Source organism: Caretta caretta, chromosome 1, assembly GCF_965140235.1.
Source record: "Caretta caretta isolate rCarCar2 chromosome 1, rCarCar1.hap1, whole genome shotgun sequence".
NCBI classification, from domain to species: Eukaryota; Metazoa; Chordata; order Testudines; family Cheloniidae; genus Caretta; species Caretta caretta.
Window position 1 is genome coordinate 57,029,008 of NC_134206.1, and position 26,041 is coordinate 57,055,048.

The following is a 26,041-nucleotide window of genomic DNA, read 5'->3' on the forward strand; positions in this document are numbered from 1 at the left end:
TACTGTGATCCTTGGATGTATAATAAGGGGAATACTGAGTAGTAGTAGGGAGGTATTTTACCTCTGTATTTGGCACTGGTGCAACCACTACTTGAATACTGTGTCCAGTTCTGGGGTCCACTATTCAAGAAGGATGTTGATAAACTGGAGAGGAGTCACAGAAGAGCCACAAGGAGTGAATAAAAGATTGGAAAAACCTGCCTTACAGTGAAGGACTCAAGCAGCTCAATCTGTTTAGTTTAACAAAGAGGCGGTTAAGGAGTGACTTGATCATGGTCTATAACCACCTACCTGAGGAAAAGAAATTTTGTAATAGATGGCTCTTCAGTCTAGCAAAGATATAACAAGATCCAATGCCAGGAAGTTGAAGTGAGACAAATTCAGACTAGAAATAAGGTGCGAATTTTTGAGACAGAGAAATTAACCATTGGACCAATTTACCAAGGGTTGTGGTGGATTTCCCACCACTCGAAATCTTTAAATCAAGATGGGATATTTTTCTAAAATATATGTTTGCGTTCAAACAGGAACTGATTCAGCCCTATTCAGGAGGACGGACTAGATGATCACAACGGTCCTTTCTGGCCTTATCGTCTATGAATCCATGAACCTACAAAACGTGAGTTAATTCACAACCCACATAGAATCAGGTATTTCCAAAGCTCACTAGGGGATTCAGCCATACAGCTCCCATTAACGTCAGTGACAGTTACGTGGCCAATTCAGCCTTGAAAATCTCAACTACACACACACATTTAGCAGAATGTGTGCACCAGCACATCCCAGATTGCCCATGTTTTAAGCCCCACTGTGTCATCCCTTTCCCTATTTTGTTTGTTTACTACTCTCATGCCTTATGTCATGTCTAAAATTAGACTGCAAGTTCGCTGGGGACGGGGATCATGCCTCCTATCTGTTTTTTCAAGGGCCAAGCATGACTTGGGCAACTGTAAAAATAAACAGTGCCATGGAATCAGTCAAAAAGCTACAGAAAAGGGACAAGAAAGGCCTGGGAAGCGTGGTGGCCCCAATTATAGTAAAGAATCACTGGCAAACTCCTTTATTTTGATTGGCTTATTGGTTTAAACTAGAACCCAACCATCTGTTCCAATAACATATTAAGTTCAAGCACAGGATAGTACAACTATTGTAATGAGTTATGGCTTTTTAAAAAGCAGTGCTAACCTACTACCTAATGCTTTTCCCATATTCTAGACATGAGATTGGAGAAATTGCCCACTGTGGTTTGATTGTTTCCTGATATAGTAAAATACATGGAAAAATTGAGGGCTGGAAGCGTGTTGGACCAGGAAGAATTCTATGGGGAGAATTGGATCTTGGATCACTTTTTATGCAACCACCCCCAATCCTGCCTAGGACACCTCTCTTCTCATCCTCTCACTCCTTCTATTTCATCTCTTCTCTTGCTTGTCTTCTTTCTTGCTGCATAAATGCTCCTGTCCCTGAATCACAACTTTTGGCAAGTTCTCCTGGTCACTGAACAGTGGCACTGAAAGGGAAATTTAAAAGAGCCTTAAAAAACAATCACAACTTGCCTTTGAAAGGAAAACCACACTAGACAATCATCCTACAGTTTGCCTCTTGGTCTAAGCTGTGCTTTCCAACCACTTGGCTAGCAAAAGAGAGACAGATGGCAACGGGCTACGTCAGCAGTTCTTTATTGTAATGAATCCATTACAGACTTTTCTACTGCACTCACTCCTTCCCTGTTTTAATTTCCCTACAACTCTCAGTCATTGCCACCTTGTGACTAAGAATGGAATTGTAGCTTGGCATTTATTGATGCCTGTGTTGGAACAGCATAAACCAGGTAGGCTAAGGTTATGCTACACTACAGGTTATGTCGGGATAATTTATGTTGCTCAGGGGGGTGAATAAATCACCCCCGAATGACACAAGTTATACCGACCTAAGCGCCAGTGTGGACAGGGTTATGTCGGTGGGCATTTTCTCGTGCCGACATGGCTTCTGTCACTTGTGGGGGCGGGAGTCGTTAAACCAATGGGAGAGCTCTCTCCCGTTGACTTAGAGCGGCTACATTACAGAGCTTACAGCACTGTATCAGCGCTGTGCCGCTGTAAGCTCTCTAGCTGTGCCCTAAGATTCTGCCCTGTGTTGTGCATGTGTTGGATGGATGAAATGGAGAGGGAAGTAGGCAGAGAGAACTACTGTATCTACTGGAGTTCTTGCAAGATTCCAGAGGTTGTGGTAGCATCCAGCAAATTCTGATCCCATGGACGTGTTTGGCTAGCATGGCAGTACAGTCAGGCCCTTTGCCCCTTATACATACCATATACTGCAACTGGCCGAACCCATTATGACCTGGGAGATAACAGCAGTTATACTTGCTGTTTGCTAAAATAAAAATTATACAGTAATAACTTCATTTGTAAAGAACTGCGGCAATTTTTGGTTGTGGAAACAAACTGAGATATTAATCCTTCAGTAATCGTATTCTAGATACAAGCCCAACCTGCAAACTTTGACTCTGGCTCTAGATCTAAACTTCCCAATCTTAAGGGTTGTTCAGGTCTGGGATATTGGGTCAGCCTCATCTATTGTGAGCCAGGTTCTACCCCTCCCCACTCCACCCATACTATTTATAGCAGCAGAAAGGGGAGTTTATATTTCATTATCATTTTTAAAAGGGCAAGAGATGATGTCTCCAGCATCTCCAGTAGGGTTTGTATGTCCTATGCAGATGAAGTTTGGTAAAGTTCAGGCTGAATTAATTAATTTTTAAGAAATATTTTTAATTTCATTTCTGACATTGTGAGTTAGTGCTATGCAGACTAATGACTCAACAATGTACTGATTGTCTTATTGCTTAGTAATAAATCAAACTGGGGTAATTTTGGACTTATTGTAGTGACCTATATATTGTTTGTCTTTTTATAAATCAGTCAGACAGAATATGCCTACACCTTCAAAGATGCAAGTTTCAGTTACCAAAACTCAGCAACTTGATCAGTTGCTACCAGTTGGTTTAACAATAAAAAGAAAAATATTTAAAACTAAAACATTGGTTATTTTTGGGGTCATTAAGATATTAATGAATCAGGATGGAAATATATTTACAGTCTCATATTGGGTCCACACACACCAAAAAACCCCATCACTTTTCAGCAAGATGTTTGCTTCCAGTACTAAGCACCAAAATGCCAATTACAACTAATAACTTATAAGTTTATGGCGAGAAGAATGTGTGTGAGTTCTATTCCTGACCCTGACTCATCATGCATGCTGGGGCAAGCTTGGGCCAAATTTTTCAAATCAGCCTCCGATTTTGGGTAACTCAATATTTGAGTGGCCAGCCTGAGATATCTTGTGCTGAGCATCTACAACTCTAGCTTAAGTCACTGGGGGCTGCAGATGATCAACACCTTTGCAAAGCAGACCACAAAGTATGTAACACTGAGCACCTGAAAACCGAGTAACCCAAAATTGGAGGGCAATTTTGAAAATGTGGCCCTTTCCTTCTCTATCCATTTCCTACATGTGTAAAATAGGGATAGTAGTTGCCTACCCTCATAGGAGTATTATTTTAACTACAATACAATCTCTATTTTTCAAATGTCCTAGGAGACACTGAGTAAGTTCAAATAACTGAGGTTGTGGATAATCAAGGCAATTTTCAATGTAACAGACATTGGGAGACATGACCTCACTTTGGATAACAGAGAGTTTCAGAAAATTGAGCTTTGGATAAATGAGGTTGTATTATAAGCCTTCGTTATAGTGCTTTGAAAATGCAGAACAACGTAAACAATATATTTTTTTTTTGTTCCTGATGGGCTAAGCACAATGTGGGTGTTGTTTTCCTTTAATGTTAGTGATCACACTGATTTCTTGCTCCATCCTTTATGGGAATAAAAGCACATATCGTAAAGAAAAACATACACAGCTGAAAGATGCATAGGCGAAGAGATCTGAACCTTGTTTACTTTCTTGTTTGGTTCTTGTTAACTCTAATACATAGATTTGGCCACCAGTGAACAATGACACCTTTGCTTAGCACCTTGTTCTCTGGTGTCTGAAAATGGAGTAAATTAAGTCTCCTGATAGTTCTGATAACTTCTTGTCAGCATTTAACACATATTCATGGAGACACCAAAATAACGTTTTGGCAAACATACAGCTCATCCCCTATGTCTAATTAACAGTTCCTTGTTAAAGTCAGAGAAAAGAAACCGGCTACCACTTCAGTACAGGTTTCAGAGTAGCAGCCGTGTTAGTCTGTATTCGCAAAAAGAAAAGGAGTACTTGTGGCACCTTAGAGACTAACCAATTTATTTGTAGCTCACGAAAGCTTATGCTCAAATAAATTGGTTAGTCTCTAAGGTGCCACAAGTACTCCTTTTCTTTTTTCACTTCAGTACAGTTGTGTATGTACACATACATACATTTTACCATGCATATGGTGGTGATATCTATCTGATAAATTACATGGATATCATATGACCTCTTCCCATCCATCCACCTCAGAGGCACTTATTCTAGCATTCCAAAGCCCTGACCAAATTCATAAATAGACAGACACACACACACTATGCAGCCATCAGTACAGAAAAGTACTTAAGCCTGGTTCTAAGTGTATTACTGAATTTGCCTTCGTGAACCTTTAGATTTATACCCACTTACACCATGATTACTTTTTTTCCTGTATATGTTAATAAACTTATTTTTTTACTCCACTCAGTTCAAGAATTGACTACTTCATTACCTGGCACAGACTAATATATTAGTTGACTGTATTTTATTTTCCATGTGAAACTACTGCAATGACCAACGAAGGCTATTCCATAAGTTTCCATGGGTAAGGATATTTATTTCTTTGTCCTACTTAAATTAAAAATACAATCCAACACACAAACTGAACCATACCCTTTAATGAAGTATACATCTCATATTTTGAATACAAGTTAGCAAAAACAGAAAATGCAGTTTAGTCTCTCATCAAATCGCGGAATCCTCCACACAAGAATATCTTGAAATCTATATTAAAATTCACATTAACTACCCATGACAAGTGATCAGTGCTAACTAGTCCAGTGCAAAGCCAATAAAAGAGACAATATTCCACCATGATTTCAACAATTTCCATCCCACCACCAACCTCAGCCTGGTCCAGTCCACACAAGAGATCCACTTCCTGGACACTACAGTGCTAATAAACAATGGTCACATAAACACCACCCTATACCGGAAACCTACTGACCGCTATTCCTACCTGCATGCCTCCAGCTTTCACCCTGACCACACCACACGATCCATCGTCTACAGCCAAGCTCTGCGATACAACCGCATTTGCTCCAACCCCTCAGACAGAGACAAACACCTACAAGATCTCTGTCAAGCTTTCTTACAACTACAATACCCACCTGCAGAAGTAAAGAAACAGATTGATAGAGCCAGAAGAGTTCCCAGAAGTTACCTACTACAGGACAGGCCTAACAAAGAAAATAACAGAACGCCACTAGCGGTCACCTTCAGCCCCCAACTAAAACCCCTCCAACGCATTATTAAGGATCTACAACCTATCCTAAAGGATGACCCAACACTCTCACAAGTCTTGGGAGACAGGCCAGTCCTTGCCTACAGACAGCCCCGCAACCTGAAGCAAATACTCACCAACAACCACATACCACACAACAGAACCACTAACCCAGGAACTTATCCTTGCAACAAAGCCCGTTGCCAATTGTGCCCACATATCTATTCAGGGGACACCATCACAGGGCCTAATAACATCAGCCACACTATCAGAGGCTCGTTCACCTGCACATCCACCAATGTGATATATGCCATCATGTGCCAGCAATGCCCCTCTGCCATGTACATTGGTCAAACTGGACAGTCTCTACGTAAAAGAATAAATGGACACAAATCAGATGTCAAGAATTATAACATTCATAAACCAGTCGGAGAACACTTCAATCTCTCTGGTCACGCAATCACAGACATGAAGGTCGCTATCTTAAAACAAAAAAACTTCAAATCCAGACTCCAGCGAGAAACTGCTGAATTGGAATTCATTTGCAAATTGGATACTATTAATTTAGGCTTAAATAGAGACTGGGAGTGGCTAAGTCATTATGCAAGGTAGCCTGTTTCCTCTTGTTTTTTCCTACCCCCCCCCCCCCCAGATGTTCTGGTTTAACTTGGATTTAAACTTGGAGAGTGGTCAGTTTAGATGAACTATTACCAGCAGGAGAGTGAGTTTGTGTGTGTATGGGGGTGGGGGGGATGTGAGAAAACCTGGATCTATGCAGGAAATAGCCCGACTTGATTATGTAAAGAGTTGTCACTTTGGATGGGCTAGCACCAGCAGGAGAGTGAATTTGTGTGGGGGGGTAGAGGGTGAGAAAACCTGGATTTGTGCTGGAAATGGCCCACCTGTTGATCACTTTAGATAAGCTATTACCAGCAGGACAGTGGGGTGGGAGGAGGTATTGTTTCATATTCTCTGTGTGTATATAAAGTCTGCTGCAGTTTCCACGGTATACATCTGATGAAGTGAGCTGTAGCTCACGAAAGCTCATGCTCAAATAAATTGGTTAGTCTCTAAGGTGCCACAAGTACTCCTTTTCTTTTTGCGAATACAGACTAACACGGCTGTTCCTCTGAAAAATATCAGTATAAGAATTCTAAAAGGAGCGTTCATAAAATAACTTATTTCATAGAAGAGTCTTAAACATTTAAGGGCTTAGTCCTGCAATCCTTTCCTTTCCAATCCTTCTTTCCTATTCAAAACTAGAGCTGGTCAGAAACTGAAATGAAAATTGAATAGTCTCCCCTCCCCTCTTCTCCCCCCCCTTTTGGTTGTTGTTGCTGAAATGTAGTTTCTCGGAAATATCCCAATCAACTCTACTCAGAACTCTCATTGACTTCCCTGGGCATGACACATGACTGCAGAATTGGGCCAAAATATTTTCCCCCTCAACACTACATTTATTTGCAATGTTGTTGCAGTCGTGTTGGTCCCAAGATATTAGAGAGACAAGGTGGGTGAGGTGGTAACTTTTATTGGACCAACTTCTGTTGGTGACAGAGACAAGCTTTTAAGCTTACAAAGAGCTCTTCTTCAAGTCCGAGTAAGGTACTAAGCATGTCACAGCTAGACACAAGGTTCCAAGCTCAAAAGCTGGTCTCTCTCACCAACACAAGTTTGTCCAATAAAAGATATTATCTCACCCACCTTGTCACTCTCATACACATATTTAGGCTTTATGTAAACATACAGGTCATCTGCCTAAGCGCTTTGGTCCATTGGGCCCATAGTTAAGATTCACAGAAATATATTGCCAGTCATTTTAAAACTGTTGTTAATTACTAGTTTACAACATTTATTTTGCAAAATTTAATGTTAACAGCAGATTGGTACAGGTAATCATTTTTGCAAACATATACCATATGCCTGATAGAAACAATTACAGTTACCAAGTAGTGGGTTTTGGACCACGTATGGCAGTTATGTCCTCTCATATAATCCCGCTGCTATTCTTGCACATACAATCTACGTTCTAAATATTCTCACAAGGATAGTTTGGTTGAAATTTAGTCACCTAAAATGTATCATGCATGCACAGAAATTAAGATTCTCTCATTATTTGTTGGCTTTCCACTGCTCCCATATAATGCAACAAAATGGACTAATCTGTAAAAAGGTAAAACCATCTGTTTAGTTCTAGTATCATAAAATGCACATTTTCAGTATCTTATTCTTTTCCAAAAATATTAGCTCTCAGCCTTCTTATGATCATATTTTTTAACTCCTGCCTTTATAATGAAAACACTGATTCAAGCCTAAACACTGTAGAATGATGTACATCAAACTACTATAATTCCAAGAGGTGAGGGTGGAGCTTACTCACATAAAAGATTCTTAAATTATTCGCAATTCAGAATTTAGCAGCAAGGGAATTTTTTTGCCCAATTTTTAATGCTTTCCTATCTGTAATGAAAATTCTGCTTCCCAGCAGAGTTTGTAACCTACAACATAGGAGATGCTCCTCAACAATGTATGTAGATATATAACCGAATCTTCTTAAAATTGAAATCGTCACCACTTAATCAGAATAAGTATAAGTATTTTATAATCTTTATAAAAAGAGTGAAAATCATTTAAAATCCTATAGAAACATGACATCTTTTAGGAGCGGATTCTCAAACCTCTGGCCTTGATCCAGCGAAGTACTTAAGCATGTGCTTAATTTTACACATGAATTTTATGGATATTACAAATGCAAAGGTGTCAGTGGGACTGCTCATGTATTTCAAGTTAAGCATGCGAGTATGTGCCTTTGCTGGATCAGGGTCAGAGTGCTCAGCACCTTGTAGGCTTGAGCCCTTGGGCCCTCCCCCAGCAAAGCATTTAACCATATGAACAGACCCATTGGACTACTCACATGCTTACATTTACACATGTGTTTAAAGTATCTTCCTGAAAAGGCTTTACACAGCAACATTGTATTAGCTATAAAATTTTAAGCTGCATATGATTAACACACAGCTTGTTCAACAATGTTATCTGTTGACATTAACTGTTTCTTAAAGCTTAGGGTTGCCTTGTTCTAAGAAATCACTTTTAGAAAGCACAAAAGAAAAAGTTTTAAAAGCTGCTTTGAGAGTATGAAAAGTGATATAACCAAGCCTCATTATGTTCTTCATTTCCTCCTCTGACATCTTTTTACTGACATCTAGAGAGAAAAGAACAAAAAACAAACATCAATCTATTCAAATAAGAATCAATGCATTTTATTTTCTCTCTTAAAAAAAGCTGGAGAAAGCCACAATCAAACGTCTGTATACAAACAGCACTGAAGTTTCTTAAATTTCAGATCCAGATCCAAGCTTTGCTGTTTAAACGTTCTTTTCCATGGAAAATAAAATAATCAAATAAGAAAAGGAGTACTTGTGGCACCTTAGAGACTAACCAATTTATTTGAGCATAAGCTTTCGTGAGCTACAGCTCACTTCATGCTAGTCTCTAAGGTGCCACAAGTACTCCTTTTCTTTTTGCGAATACAGACTAACATGGCTGTTACTCTGAAACCAATAATCAAATAGTCACTTCCCAAATTAGAGCTAGTTTTATTATTTTAGACTGAAGATAATGTGAAAGTCCAACCCTGAAAGGTCCCTAAGAGCTATCATTTCCATCCACAGGAGATTTTCCACACTCAGTGAGGTCACTCCATTTGTGATATGCATTCTTAAAAAATCGTCTATCCCAAACAACAGCTATAAAAACGGGGGGAAATATCAGATACTTACATGCAAATTTAGCAAAGACATGTTAATCCAGGGGTAAAAAAAAAAAGGGAAACCACGTTTCTGTAACAGTGCTGGCATATTGTTTAGTATTAAACTAACCAAGCAAAAAATGTCACAGCAACACTTCATAATGACCATTCTGCTACTGCTGGCCTTTCATTGTTACTATATTTAAATCCTCATTGTGGTCGGAAACATTATTTTATGTATTTCTTACAGCTTCATGTTAAGGAAGTTTCAAAGTTGCTAAATGTATTTTATTCTTTCCTGAAGGGAAAGGATATTTTTAAAAAAAATTGTCTTTTTTTTTTTAACCTGAAAGCTCTACTGCTTTTGGAAACAGCTTGGGTTTTTGTCATGCATGAATTTCTGCTGGACCAAAGACATTCACTAATAAAATTACTATTGTTATAAGTTACTGCATGGCTGACAGCTGAAGTTGAGATGTGACATACTAATGCAGAATGCATCTGTGCTCACAGGAAGAACTCCAGACTTGCCCTGGTGAGCAGGGATGAATGTAGAATTCATGTATAGAAAATTGGTGCACTAGATAAGAAATCAAGATAGATACTTTCCATCTGTACCAGACTTGTTCTGTCTGTGACCTATCCCCCACCCATTCAGAAGAGTTAATTTGACCTGTTTTTTAAGAGCAAAGTTCACAACTCATTTAACTCATGTAAAGGTTTGCTTTTAAAACTGAATTTTATTGGTGCTCTGACTTTTAAAACTTCAAAGTGTAAAACCCAGAATCAGTGTTTGCTTTAGAAATCCATTCTCCATGCTTCTGCCCTTACATCTCTATCCTCAGCTTCTCCTATAACACCTTCCTATCTCTGTGTTCCATTCAAGCCTTCCTCCCGACCATTCTCTTCATTCACTCCCAACTCTGTGCCTTCTTCCTCACTGCCTTTTCAATGCCTGAAGCAGACTTCCAGTTAACATAAACCAATTTCCGTCATGGTCTTCCAAAATACTTCTAAACCACCACAGATTGCATGCAGCATTCCAGTCATAACAGCCATAAAAGTTTGCTTTTCCCATTTGGAACTCAAGGGTGGGGTTTTCCCAAAGCACTCGTCATTGGCCTAACTCTACTCCCACTGTAGTTAATTGGAATTTTAGCATTGACTTCAATGGGAGCAGTTAGGGTAATGCTGAGTGGTTTTGAAAACAACATCCTTAGACTCTAGGGCACAATTGTTTATGTTTGAAACTCTTACCAATTCACAAGAATGTTTCCTACAAGATGATCTTTAGTATTCCATATGGTGCCACAATGCTGGAAATTACTTACACTCCCAGGATAAAAAATTAGTACAGCAACAAAGTGACAAGGGAGGTCTCAAAAGAATTGCTTATAACCAACTGGAAGAACACAGATGTGACGACATCCGGTCTTAATTGTTAAGAGTTGTTTAGCTGACAGATATTGATTTCAGAATGGTACAGGAACCTCTGCTGATGGGTCTGGTGAAAAAGGGCTAAAGACAATTATAGATCAGAGTGATTAGAATGTCATGGCTCTGCATGGTTTTCTTTCTTTCATTCAAACCCACCATGTTCTGAGATTTATCTTTTGCCTTGTTTCCTACAACTTATTTGTAAAGCAGTGAATATGAACTATGATCAGATTAACATGGATTATATTATACATGTCTATGCATTATTTCTTTATTTCATTGTCATGTCAGTCCTTCCGTCCCAACTTCCTTACACAAGAAAACAAAAGTTGAGGCACCCAAGAGTGGAATTTTTAAAAAGCATCTAAATGATTTAGGAGCACAATTTCAATTAAAAATCAGTGGGATTTGTGCTCCTAGATTAGGACTGGGGGAAGTTTATTTACTGAAAAATGCAGTTATGGGTCCATCAAAATGTGTGTGTGTGTCAAGTTTGCTGAACACTTTTGACTGAACTGAAAAAATCAAAAACATTTTGGTAATGTCAAAACAAAATGTTTCATTTCCACTTGAAAAATTCTGTTTTGATTTTAGGCATTGCAACAAAGAGCTGGATCCACAAAATGGCTGGGGAGGAGAAGGTGTTTCTGCCTGACTTGGACGCTTTAGCCAAGTGGCTCACATGGGAGACTGGGTTCAATTTCCTTCTGTGCCTGATATGGTGACCTTGAGTCTCCTCCATTACAGGAGAGCACCCTAGCCACTAGGTTATGGGATGTTCTGGTCTGCAGCTTCCTCAGTTTCTCCTGATGAAGCTATTCCACTGTTTATAAACTACATGAATAATCAGTGAGCCAGAGAGATAAAGTGACTATTGGCTGGTGGTTAGGGCACCCACCTTTTGCTTATTTGGATTTATTGAGATTTGGTCATTAGGCTTCTTTGAAAATCTCAGTCTTTGTCTTTAAACAAACATTTGGCAACTTATTTTGGTAAGAAGCCATGATTCTTGGAAACAAACAGTGAAAGATACATAATTTTTTTTAGCAGATTTATACTGCTAAAAAAAATTAGCAAACTTTTCAGTGATGTCATAATTTTTAAAGATGGTGTAGAGGTGTATACGCAGGGAAGCACTATGAGGGTACGTCTACACAGCGATAAAAGACCCACGGGCCAGCCACGGCTGGCCCAGGTCAGCTGACTCAAGCTTGCGGGCTAAAAATTGCTGTGTAGATGTTCGGGCTCAGGTTGGAGTCCAAGCTCTGGGATCCTGTTAGGATTTTTTATCTCTGGATAGACATATCCCAAGTGCCACAGCTTATCTAAAACTCAGCATACTTCTATGAATACAGAAAACACAACAAACATTTGTTTCATACATCAATTTATTATGCTATATTAGTTTTGTTATTTATTGCAATTACAACAAAAACAATGCAGGAATTCTGGGTGCAAAGATAACCTACCCTAAGCAGCTCTCACATCACGTGTTTTGACCTGGGCTAATAAGGAAACCTTAAGAAGCTGCTCCAGTCTGATTTTATACAACATGTAAATCTCAGAAATGTAACACACTCACTAGATCCAGAAATCCTGCTTTAAAATCCTCGTTAGCTGACAGACTAAATAAACCAACAACAAAAACAGAGGAAAAGAGTTAGCTTTAGAACAATAGTAACTACAAAAATAATTATGTATCAAAAATATGTTTTAGTTTCAAATCTTTATTTTGTTGCTTTAGGTTTTGCGCTAAAGAAAGCAGAAATGGTTTTCATTCCAGTTTTGTCAACTTTGGCCAGAGCTTTCTGAGCAGCAGACATCTTGCTAGTTGTCTGTTAACGAAATGAGGTAAAAAGAGAAAAAAAGAAAAATTACTGAGCAAATCTGCAGGAGGGGATGCTAATCTACAAACTCACACATACTGAAATCAGTTAAAGGTTTGCTTGGTTTCTTAGTCTACAGTATACAGCAGGGAAAGATGATGTGGGATAAAACTGAAGGAAAAAACCTTACAATTTTGAGATTTTTCAACAGAAAATAGTTGTCATGAATTATTTAACCTCAAAGACAGAGAATCTGTTAAGAGGATAAGGAAGCAAAATATCTCTCCCTCCTGCAGAATGAAGTACCCTAACTCAAATGCTTACTTTGGATAATCCTGGAGTGTACATTAACAGGAATAATGCACGCAATACAGCAGACGTATACTGTACCCTGTGACTCAGTCTCATGATTATGTTGTCAGCCGGCTGGATTACAGCCTTGCATTACAGATGATGAATAATTCACACTGATTTACTATCAAAATCTTTTAGAACAGTGAAATAAAGGGAAAGAGAAGAAAGGACACTAACGATGAAAGAGGTAACCAAGGTTTGAAAAGCATGTTGAGGCCACTGGGACAGCTTCCTAGAGACTGTTACACCTAAAACACATTTTATGTGCCACATTTTATAGAGCTGACCTCCTTCCCTTCTTACATCTTACAAATTAGCATGCTTCACATCTCTAGCCATTTTCCCTATTAAGAAATCTTTGCATTGACCTTTCCTTCTGTTAGTCCTACTGTAGGACTTCACAATTTCACTCAATTTGGGTTTAGCTATGATGTTATGGACAGGATAATGATATGCAACCAACAGTAAGATTATCTGCATTACTTACAGTGCAAACAAAAACACTGCCAAAGTATTTTAAAAGTGCAGTACACTGAACAGAACCCACGAGCCAATTCATCCTTCCCAGATGCTCTTAACTACATATTTTGTTATTTCAGAAGTAAATCAAATTTAATATTAAAGCTTTCTTCAGTCCTTTTTGTGCCAAGATTCAAAAGCTGCATGTACATGGTATGGGAGTGGGGAAAAAATGGAGCTTTTGAGTCATTTATCACAAGAACATAGGGGAACTCCTGTACCGTCTTTTAAGGCTGTGGAATGCCCCTAATGGAAGAGGGTTTGTGGGAAAGGGTGGTGGTGGTGGTGGGGAATGGAACAACCACTAGGACAGAGGTGGGCAAACTACGGCCTGCGGGACCGTCCTGCCCAGCCCCTGAGCTCTTGATCGGGGAGGCTAGCCCCTGGCCCCTCCCCTGCTGTTCCCCTTCCCCCGCAGTCTGAGTTCACTGTGCTGCCCATGCTCTGACACGCCACTCCTGCGGGGCAATGCGGCGGCATGGCTTGCTCCTGCATGGTAAGGGGGCGGGGAGCAGTCAGGGAACGGGGAGCAGGGGAGGTTGGATTGGGGGTGAAGTCCTGGGGGGCGGTGGTGTGGACAGGGGTTGGGGCAGTCAGGGGACAGGGAGAAGGGGTGGTTGGATAGGGGGTGGGGTTGCGGAGGCCCCAGGAGCAAGGCGGTCAGGGACAAGGAGCGGGGGGGTTGGATGGGTTGGGGTTGTGAGGGGGGCAGTCAGGGGGCGGGAAGTGGGAGTGGGCGGATAGGGGGTGGGGCCAGGCTGTTTGGGGAGGCACAGCCTTCCCTACCCAGCCCTCCATATAGTTTTGTAACCCCGATGTGGCCCTTGGGCCAAAAAGTTTGCCCACCCCTGCACTAGGAGGACCCACGGCTCCTGGAAGAGTAGAGGTGCAAAGAGCAGTAGCTATTACAATAACAGCATGGAGTGGGGCTCTATTGCCTCCCTATGGACTGGAGAATTCCTTCTTCTTCAGCACCCACAGAACCACTCAACACCAAGCCTGGCTCCTTAGGCTTGGTGCAGACAGAGGATCTATTTATTTTCATATCTCTGCTTCTCCCCTTGGAGTGACAAAATGGTAGACTCCACTGGACTTCCCTGAAAACTTACATTGAAGTTGGCAAATTAGGCAGCTGGTATTGATTTACTTTATTAACCCACACAAACAACTGCACAATACAACATCTGTGGGCAAATTAAGACCTGTTTGAAAATACCTGGGAATTTAAATCAATGTTGCCTCCCTTGCCCCTTTTTTAAAAATAATACAACAGCAAACTAATTGCACTCCCATTTTCCATAATAAATAAATAATAATCCTTTACACTGCTGTAGTAGCTTTCATCCAAGGGGCTCAGAAAGCTTTATAAACATTCACTAAGCCATATAACATTAGTTAAGTAAGTGGCTATCTAAGGCCCACCACTAAAACACAGTCACCTTTGCAGTTATTTAACATTACACTGCAACACTACACAAACACTACACAACAGTTTAGGATGGGAAATTAAGACTATCATGTCAAATGGAAACTGCAGGTAGAGTTTAAAGAAGGAGAATGCAATTGCTTTCACTACATTTTTTCCAGGACTCTGGAATCAACACTTCTATGGTACCTCTTATGAAATGTGCCATGATAAATGGTGATAATATATGGTCACGACCTTCATGTCAAACCTTTTTGATTGCTTCAAAAATTTCTGACCTGCCTTATTCACAAACAATTAAGTACCTCAAAAGAATACTGACTGCTTTAGAAGACTTGGCAGGATCAATATATTCAGGGGGTAAAATACCAGGAAGAGTAAAAAGACAGTGCTGACATGAGAACAAATGGATATAAACTGACCAAGAGTAAATTTAGGCTGGACATTAGAAGAAGGTTTCTAACCATCAGAGGAGTGAGGTTGGGGAACAGCCGTCCAACTGGAGTAGCGGAAACAAGGAACCTAACTGGTCTCAAGATGGAGTTTGATAACTTTATGAACAGGATTATATGATGGGGTTGCCTGAGATAGCAGGGAACTGGACTCAATGACCCAGAAAGTCACTTTTAGTTTGGTTCTTATCAAGGTGAACCCACCTACAATACAGTACATTGATTCTAATTCAGAACATGTTGAATATACTTTCCGAAAACATCCATTTTACATTTGCTTTTCTGACTAAGAGGCACATTGCAAAAAATGGGCACCCTGTGTAACTATTTGACCAGCATTAAAACACGCTTTAACAAAATGTGGGCATGCACACGCATAAAGCACACGTACCTTTTTGTTCTTGAGATCACTGCTGTTAAACTTAGTGTAGTCTTCTTCTGCTTCCACAGGTGCATCTGAGAATTTCCTTTTCTGAAATGTTAAGAGTGATGAAGTCGCTCTGTCAACCACTACTGTGATGTACACACATTGAACGTTAAAGCTGAAAAGGCCCTCGGGCTTTCTGGTGTAAGCTAGACACTGAAATGGCACAGGCAACCAAACAAGTAATATGCAATAGAGTACTGGTAGGTCTCTTTTCATAACAGTCTCCTCAAGAAACTGGAAGATAAACAGTATCTCTTCACTATTCGGAGAAGTTTGGTTAGTTTTGTAGGAAACACATTTTCTTCTCTTTTGCCCACAGAAGACTGATTTATAGAATCACTTACATATACATTTCAATTTCCATCCTTTGCCTTTAGTTTTTAATTCAGAGACTATTTGACTCATCTTTATGGATTAGTGCTGAAAAGTATTATCTACTGGCCAAGGAACAGGGGACAAAATTCAGGTCCTTGTGGTCTCTTGGGACCGGAAAGCACAAAGCAATCCTACATTTGGAACAATGTCTAATCTGTGTGTTGCATACAACCTCTCCTGGGATCGCTACTTTCCACAATCTGGTAATGTTCATATGTTGACTTGTTTGACATACATTGACTTGTTTTTGCTCAATGCTCTCTAATTTCAGTTCAGTGACAATCTAAGAGCCTAACTGTTCAAGTTGCTAGCTATCCTTAACTACTATTGAAGTCAATTGAACTCAAGGGAGTTCAGCACTTGATATGATCAGGCCTTAAGAATGCATGTTTCTTTCCCTAAGCTGTGTGCATTTGGCATTTCACAAATGTAATGAGTGCTTTTCTTTTTTTTTTTTTTTTAATTTTCAGAGACAATTACCATTGCCTTAATATCCTGTGAAATCTGAGCTGCAGCCTTTCTAGTTTCTTTGCCAGAGTGAGTGATAGTGAAAGTAACCTGAATGGTAACCATTCTATTTTAAATCCTTATTTTTCACTCTATTTATTGGCACTTGTGATCTCTCTCACTGGCACAAAAACCAGGTCTGCATCTTAGATTTCTCAGGCCCTTAGGACCAGATCCAACAGCAGCCGTTTTTTTAGTTCAATCCAAGTTGGAGCAGGCCCTTTGGGAGGTAGTTTTCTTAAATGCTACACTATAAGAACATTTTTAAATGACAGCCTAACAATAAATTATGATGTCCCTCTTTTGGAATCTTCATGTTTTTAACTTTCAGTAAAACTTTTGTAGTTCAGCTTTAAGTGATCTCAAGTATTTTGCGTGGCTATGTATTATGATCTGACAGCACCAGACTTCATACTCTGAGAAGATATAGTGATTACAATGCAAGATTGGTGGTTACAATTAATGGGATGGTTGGCATGTGTCACATGAAGAGTTCAGACTTCCTCAAAAAGTCTTGTAATAGAAGAGTAAGCTTGGTAATATGCTCCAGCTAGTGGACATTTGTAGCTAGACTCTAAGGCTCCTGTGTCTCTCTCCCTTCAGAAATTTATTTCAGATTATTATTTAAGAAGCAATTACTTTGTATTAGTAAGAGACATACATCAGATCTGTCTTGATTTGTAGGAACCATACATTTTGTCCTAACAACCACCTTGGTTTCACATAAGAGAAATTTTAAAATAAGCTAAAACAGAAGGTTTAAAGCAAATCAAATTTCACCTAATTTATGCCTTGATCCTGTAAAGCAGTGAGATAAAACATATTAAAGTAGCATTTTAGGCCCTGAACCTACAAAGATTTACACATGTGCTCAACACACCGTGAGCAGCCATGTGGAAGTCAATGGGACCGCAGACATTATTTCACAGTCAAACTATTGAACAAAATTCTAAAAATGGCTTGAGTTGTAATCACACTGATTATTTTTAGAAGTCACTAGACCTTTCTAAAAACAGATTCTCAGCACTATCCAAACAGCATAATAGACATTCATACACATTGTATAATCCACATCACAAGAACGCTCAGCAGAGTTAGTGTAACACCTAATGAATATCACTTGGCTCAAGACAGAATCAAAGGAATAAATTGTGGCCACAGTTACTTCCATGTGGTTGGACAGGTGTAACTTTTATGAAAAAGACATGAGGTCATATAGTCCCATCAATCTACCAACAAGAGATGCTCAATTTTTTTGATTTTTCATTATAAAAACAGGAAAAAATTATTGACAAAGATGACTGAAATTTTGATGAATAAAAAATAGAAAAATATTTGGCAAAATTTTTGGGATCCGCCTCCCCCTATATTTCTGATCAGTGCTACTACAATGCAGGTTTGCTCCTTACTGCATATTTTTTAATGCTTTGTCCAGTCTAGTTTTAATTGCCTCAAACATTTGAGAGAGACTAATCCAGAACAAAACAGACATCCATCAAGAAGTTTTATTAGTTTTCTACCTTAAAATTTTTCCTATTTTCCTACCTTTAGCGGGGGGTCTGCTTCTGGACTTGTAAGTTCTGGAAGCCTTCAGAATAAAAGATTTTAAGTTACAGTTTTCATATAGAAACAAATCAATATATTGGAATATAACTTTTGAATATGTTAACCTGAAATTACATTCCTCTCCCACAAAGAGGGCATCAATGCTAATCCCATCAATCACCCTCAAAATATTTTCCACTTCATTTCATATTACTTTTATGACACACTAACGATGAGAGCCAAGTTTTCGAAAGAAGTGGCTAGTGGGTTTAATCATTAGGTTTAATCATCTTAGGTGACAACTGAAAGAGGCCTGAGTTTCAGAAAATGCTGAGCAAACACCCTCTGAAAATCAGTCCCTTTTAATGGTGTCAAGTCAGATACCTAAAACAGAGGAAAACCCAAATCACTAGTTACTTCTGAAAAGCTTGGCTATAAGCTGTGAAAGGATATTTTATATATATATAGCAGCTGATTGAGTGAGAATGGAGAGGCAGTGTAGCTTAATCGCTAGACCACTGCAGTGGAACCCAGGAGTTCTGGGTCCTATTCCTGGCACTGCAACTAGCCTACTGGGTGACTTGGGAAAGTAACTTCACCTCTCTCTATAAAATGGTGATAACAACATCGACCTTTGTAAAGCACTTTGAGATGAATGGATTAAAAGTGCTATGAAGGGCTAGGTATTATTATTATAATTATTAGTATATTTCTACTTGCAAAACATGCTGTTTACATTCACAATGCCAACCTAGACTTAATAAAGAAAGTTCCACTCTTCCTAAGAATGGCCATACTGGGTTAGAACAATGGTCCATCTAGCCCAGTATCCTGTTTTTTGACAGTGGCCAGCGATAGATGCTTCAGACAGAACAGGGCAATTACTGAGTGATCCATCTCATCACCCAGTCCTGGCTTCTGGCAGTCAGAGGTTTAGAGGCACCCAGAGCGTGGGGAGGCATCCTTAACCATCTTGGTAAGTAACTATTGATGGACCTATTCCCCATGAACTTACCTAATTCTTTTTTGAACCTGGTTATAGCTTTGGCATTCAAAAAAATCACATGGCAAACAATTCCAAAGGTTGACTGTGCGTTGCATGAAGAAGAACTTCCTTTTGTTTGTTTTAAACCTGCTGCCTATTAATTTCATTGGATGACCCTGGGTTCATGTGAAGGGGTAAATAACACTTATTCACTTTCTCCAAACCATTCATGGTTTTATAGACCTCTGTCATATCCCCTTGAGTCATCTCTCTTCTAAGCTGAACAGTCCCGGTCTTCTTTAATCTCTCCTCATATGGAAGCTCTTCCATACCCCTAATCAATTTTATTGCCCTTCCCTGTACTTTTTTCCAGTTCTAATATCTTTTTTGAGATAAAGTGACCAGAACTGCACGTAGTGTTCAAGATATGGGAATACCACAGATTTAGACAGTGACATGGTATTTTCTATCCCTTTCCTAATGGTTCCTAATACTGTTAGCTTTTTGACTGCTGCAGCACTTCAGCAGATGTTTTCATAGCACTATCCATGATGACGCCAAGATCACTTTCTGAATAGCAAAAGCTAATTTAGACCCCATCATTTTGTATGTATAGCTGGGATTATGTTTTCCAATATGCATTACTGTGCACTTATCAACAATGAATTTCATCTGCTATTTGGTTGCCCACACACCTAGTTTTCTGAGATCCTTTTGTAACTCTTCTCAGCCAGCTTTGAGCTTAACTGTCTTAAGTAATTTTGTATTGTCTGCAAATTTTGCCATATCACTGTTTACCTTCATTTCCTGATCATTTATGAATATGTTGAACTACACTGGTGCCAGTATAGATACTTGGGGGACTAATTCTCACCATAGTGAAAGCTGACCATTTATTTGTACCCTTTGTTTCCTATCTTTTAACTAGTTACTAATCCATTGAAGAACTTTCCTCTTATCCCATGACTGAAGAACCTTTGCAGAGGGACCTTGTCAAAGGCTTTCTGAAAGTCCAAATACACTAATCCACTGGATCACCTTTGTCTACATTTGTCGATACTTTCAAAGAATTCTAATAGGCATGATTTCTCTTTACAAAAGCTGTGCTGATTCTTCCCCAATATATCATGTTCATCTATGTGTCTGATAATTCTGTTCTTTGCTATTGTTGGCACTGAAGTTAGGCTTACTGGCCTGTAGTTGCCATGATTGCCTCTGGAGCTTTAAAAAAAAATATACTGACATTACATTAGCTGTCCTCCAGTCATCTGGTACAGAGGCTGTTAAGTGATAGGTTACATTCCATAGTTAGTTGTTCCACAATTTCATAACTGAGTTCGTTCAGAGCTCTTGGGTGAATACCATTTGGTCCTGTGGCTTATTACTGTTTAGTTTATCAATTTGTTCCAGAACTTCCTCTACTGACACCTCAATTTGGAAAAGTTCCTCAGATTTGTCACCTAACAAGAACGGCTCAGGTGTGGGAATCTCCCTCACATCTACACGATAAAGACTGATGCAAAGAATCAATTTAGGTTCTCTGCAATGGCTTTGTCTTCCTTAGGTGCTTCTTTAGCACCTTGATAAATCATTGGCCCCCCCAATTGTTTGGCAGGCTTCCTGTTTCTGATATACTTAAAAAAAAAGTTTTGCTGTTATTTTGCGTGTCTTTTGCAAATTGGTTTTCAAATTCTTTTTTGGCCTGCCTAATTATACTTTTACGTTTGACTTGCCAGAATTTATGTTCCTTTCTATTTTCTTCAGTAGGATTTGACTTCCTCCTCCAATTCCTACCCTCCTCGGATATTTAATAAGTGACAAAAATATCTCTATCAGTCCCTGTAACTTGATGGTCAAAGTTACAGTATTCAGTAGAAAAGGTCATCTGCAGAGCAATGTGTGTCATATAAAGCTAACAAATAATTAAAATACTTACTGTAAGTACTTAGATAGCTCAACACTCAGATCTTCAGAAATATATTCTGATATTAAACCATGGGCATATCGTACATAGTCATCTGAAAGTTAAAAACAAACAAACATGATTCGGGGAAAGAGAGTGTGCATCCATGTTATACAGTCACAGGACTGCTTTTCAATCCATGCTCTTGTATGTCACTATAACCCATTATGATGAGCTAATGCTAAGAAACTACTAACAGACACGTGATGTTTCTCTTTGTTGAGTAGTTTATGTTATATGACACTTGTAGGTTTAATTAAAAAGCAAGGAGTTACTATGCTTACTTTGTCAGCACAGATGTTATTAATCTCTGTGGCATGTACTTTATAAAATCTGTTTGCTTTCTGAGAACTCTAAATATAATGTATTTTTTCTGCACAATTAATTTTTAAAAAATGCTGCAGAAGTAAAAAGCTGACTCAACAAAATGTGTAATCATTAATTTTAAAGCATCTGGATCCTACAATTATTTGGCAACAGTTTCAGTACTAAAATATATTTCTGGCTTCAACTGAAAACAATTAGATGAGACAATGAGTCTATTTCAAAGCCTTGTACTTAATGTAAGTATTTTATGAAAAATGCCAAGGCATATCTAAACATCACTGGCAAGACAGGATAATTATCTGTGGAAATATGAACTACTAGAAGCTGTTTTCAGGACAGGAAACTCTTGCTATAAAAGTTTTTCTGGAAATCAAACCTTTGGCAACATGAAGTCCTAAAACATCTCTTTTTCTGTCCCCCTCCCCACAAAACGGCAAAACAAGGCTTAGCTCCTGCAAACTCTTCTGTATGTGAATAACTTGATGTCAATGGGGCTATTAGAGAGTAACTTTACTCACATGCATAAATGTTTGCACAAGCAGACCCCAAGCCAATACCTTGCCTCTTAATTAGCCTTAAAACAGCCAAGCACTTCAACCCCCTCCCCCGAACTATATGGAAGCATATGGTAAACCAGCCCCCAGAGTAGAAAAGATATATTTCTCCTGGGTCAGAGATGGTTTGCCACACACGATTACGTGAAGTTTTGTAATAGCACAAAGCAAATTGGCGCCAAAACAGATATAATTAATAAACTGGCCCCAGTGTGCACATTTTAGCTCTACTGGCACCACTTTCCTGTGTGCTTTACAACAACAAAAAGCAGATTTGTTTCTCACGTATTTCCTCCTTCCTTAACCCCCTTTGGCATCCAAAACCATAAAAGAGTGGTCCAGATCCAACACACTGATTCTGAACTTCACCCTTATACCCCATCTATACCTAAATAGAGATGTTCTTGTTATCTTGCTCTTCTTTTTATGGCACTGAATTGTTAGGTCAAGTCAATTACTACAGCAATTCTTCACTTCTCTCAGACTCAGATATGAAGCTGCATCACCCCTGTCCTCCAGAAATCTTCACTGGCTTCCTTATTTAAAAATCCAGTACAGAGTTTTCCAAGGAGTTCCTACTGCCACCCTAACCTATACCCTAACTCTTAACCTGCTGCCAGCTTTTCCATTTATTCAGGCTATTTGCTTCTCTTCTCAAATGTCAGAGAATTTTGTATCTCCCTTCCTTGTCTTTTCTCAGTGGGCTTCTCCCACACTGCTCTCACCATATGAAATAGCCTCCCTAATAGCAAATCTCATCTCAAGATCCATCTCTTCTCCCTGGGTTATATGACTCCCAACCTTCCTCTCTAATAAAACATTCAGATCCCACACGCTAATCCTTCCTTGTTTCCCTTGTACTCATTCTCCCATTGGATGCCCTACAACACTTCTGTCTTACCACACCAACAGATGCTACCTGGTGGTTATTACTGTAATCTACACAGCTGCATTTACAGGTAGACTGTGAAGATTACTGCCATACTCTTGAATCAGCAACTGTATGCAAAAATCAATTGCACTCTCTTATCATTGAATGATGATTAAAAATAAGTGTTGAGTAAGTTCCCTTTGACTTTCTGCCAATCCCTTTGCTACATACAGTAGTTAGAGACACTTCAGAACCTCCTCCAAAACTGACCTAACTTTAACCCACAATATTCCCTCCTTCAATGTTGTTCTTTAAAATCTAGACCCCTTTCAATGGCAAACCTATAATAAAGAATATACACACCTTCCTGTAAGGTGGGAGGATACAAGAGAAAACTTTGTAGATTGAGACTAACAATAAATTTACCAAAGATAACGGTTAAATATAGTAAAGATGGACCTGATCTGACAGTTCCAATTTCCTTTTATTTATTTAATCTTTTTGGAAGTAATAAAAAGTTACTGTAAAGTTAAAGGCACGCAAGTCTCTCAGCACCACCTCCTTTTTGAAACTATATATTATAATGCACCCCCTATAAAACTGTCTCGATATCTCTTAAATCTCATTTATGCTTTTTCCTTCATATCATTACTTGATAACTGGTTTTCCACATACTCAGTACTCAGAGTTCAAGAAGCCTGCCACGATTACCTGTTCATTGTTTCCTCATTTTTAGATTGCATGCTGGCTTCTGAACCTCTTAGTAAAGTGAATAATTTACTTTGCTTAATTTGCTCTAATTACTTTCTGAATTTGAATTTCTTCTCTTAAAATTTTGATCTTTTTCTTCATCATAGTGCATATTCTGAAGGGCATATCTAGGATATTTCATAATCCAACCCCTCATTGACCTTGTCCTCAGGAAAAAAGGTGATCAAAATAATGGTGAAACCTTACAACTTAATGATTATGGTAATAACTCTAACACTTTGGGTGGAATTTTCAAAATCATCTAAATGATTTAGGAACACAAGTCGTAGTGACTTTCAGTAGGACTTGTGCGCACAAAGGCACTTTTGAAAATCCCCCTTTATATTGTGTGTATTCAATATATTATTAAATCATAATTTATATTATGTGAGTATACATAACATAACTATGCCTATACATACTGTATAGAGAAAAGGAGTACTTGTGGCACCTTAGAGACTAACCAATTTATTTGAGCATGACATGAACATACTGTATAGAGATAATTCATATCTATTATACTAAGATTACACAAGATGTATATTCTCTCTCTCTCCCTCTGCATAATCATTGCACAGGAGTACAATCCCAACTTGAGTATTTGTTCTCCGAGCACATCAATGAATAGTGATGGTTTGCTGAATTGGCGCCTCAATTAGATCTCACTAGAAGCTATTCAGAACCCTTCTCCCGGTATATTTGGTGCATTATACAATTACCACATTTCAGGCACCACAGAACTCAAAACAGTCATGGCACCACTACAGTAACTACACGAAAAACATTTTGGGCAAGAAATATTTTTAAATGTTTACAAACCATTTAAAATTATTGCTAGATTCTAGCTGAGCATCTAAGCTGCAGGTATCTTATCACATAAAGATATATTTAGTTAGAACTACACTTCGTTTTCTTACCTTCTTTAACATCTGTGATTTGTTTGCCGCTGATAAATGTAGCTGATTGCACCCTTCCACCCACACATACATTGCTGCTTTTAAGTACTTTCACTGTCTGGCTGACCTGTAAGGAGCCACAGATTGAAATGTCTAAATCAATGTTGTTATGCACGTGTGTTAATACGGTGACAAAGCCCTTGTAATTTGGTTTAAAGCACATAAAATGCTCAAGTTATGAACTGTGATGAAACTTAATATACATCTGTAATGACTAGCATATGATCTCAAAAAATTAAGGATCCAGTGTTTCGGCCTGCTGCCTTTGAGACATGGCAGCTAGATTTGCAGCTCCGCTGAGACGGGCTGGAATTTACAGTTGGAGCAGCTATGGATTTTACAGATGATTCATGCACCTGCTCAGAAAAGTAAGGGTTTTTCCATTTCTATTGGAATGGGAATGGAGTCCTGAACAGGAATGGAATGTAATCATCAGGATTCTGTAGGCCAGGGCATTGTCAGATTCAATATAAGAGAGAGATTGTCAATAGAGAAGGATCCAATTTTGTTTTGGAGGTCACGGAATCCGTGACTTTAATGGACCTCCATGACTTCTTCTGCTTCAGCCCTTGGGGCTGGAGAAGCTGTCAGCCCCTGCCCAGGAGCAGCAGTGGGGCTGGAGTAGTGGTCGGTGGTCAGCCCCTGCCACAGGAGCAGCAGCGGGACTGAGTCAGCCCCCGGGGCTGGAGAAGCTATCAGCTCCAACCGAGAAGCAGAGGCAGGGTTGGAGCAGAGGCCAGCCCCCGGCGGGGCTCCGACTGTTAGTTCCCGCCCCCTCAGGTATTTTTAGTAAAAGTCACAGACAGGTCACAGGCTTCTGTGAATTTTTGTTTATTGTCCATGACTTTTACTAAAAATACCTTGATAAAATCTTACCCTTATCAATAGATCAAGAACATTATAATTATATAACAGGCACCTGCAAAAACATAAATATTCAGCCATGGATGTGAAAATTAATATCAGAGATGTGAAACTATATGGGCTCTTCCAGTGATATTTTTCCCTTATACCAGCCTTGGAAAAATTCCACTTAACCCAGACCAGTACTTCCTTTAACAGGCAAGAACATTATTGTTATCCTCCCCACCCCGCCCATGATCATGGCAAAAGGTGGGAAGTAGTTTTTGTGTTTGGGGTGGTAAACGTTAATGACAATTTTTCAAGGCTCCCTTACATCTTGTGATGGACATAGATTTAATCATTTTCTCAGATGGATGCTGTTGCAGTAGATCTATTCTGATTGAAAGGATCTGCTTCTTTGTGTACAATAGCTTGGACAAGTACAGCAGCTTGGACAACAGCTTACCTGACACAGTACAATTTCTTTTAGGCATAGAGAGTGTGGGCAGGCTTGCTTCACGGGTGATACATTGTTGCACGCCCCACCAGTATTAGGGGAGACAATGTAGAGAGCTCATGAGGAACACAGTTGCATCAAATCACAGCAGTGTTCAAGGTATGCTTCCCTCCATGTTTGGCCAGCTGCTATGGGCTAGGG

General features: G+C 39.2%; 1 protein-coding gene across 1 annotated transcript in view; it reads right to left on the reverse strand.

Moving 5' to 3' along the window:
• Positions 1–12,073: 12,073 nt before the first annotated feature.
• RNASEH2B (ribonuclease H2 subunit B) overlaps positions 12,074–26,041 on the reverse strand; it is a 52,819-nt gene continuing 38,851 nt past the window's right edge. Inside the window, exons 9-13 of the mRNA XM_075126249.1 lie at positions 24,502–24,607; positions 21,056–21,137; positions 18,135–18,177; positions 15,672–15,752; positions 12,074–12,538 (exon numbers count right to left, since the gene is read on the reverse strand). Of these exons, the coding sequence (XP_074982350.1) occupies positions 12,431–12,538; positions 15,672–15,752; positions 18,135–18,177; positions 21,056–21,137; positions 24,502–24,607 (420 nt within the window). The 3' untranslated portion in view covers positions 12,074–12,430. The remainder of the gene's footprint in view (positions 12,539–15,671; positions 15,753–18,134; positions 18,178–21,055; positions 21,138–24,501; positions 24,608–26,041) is intronic.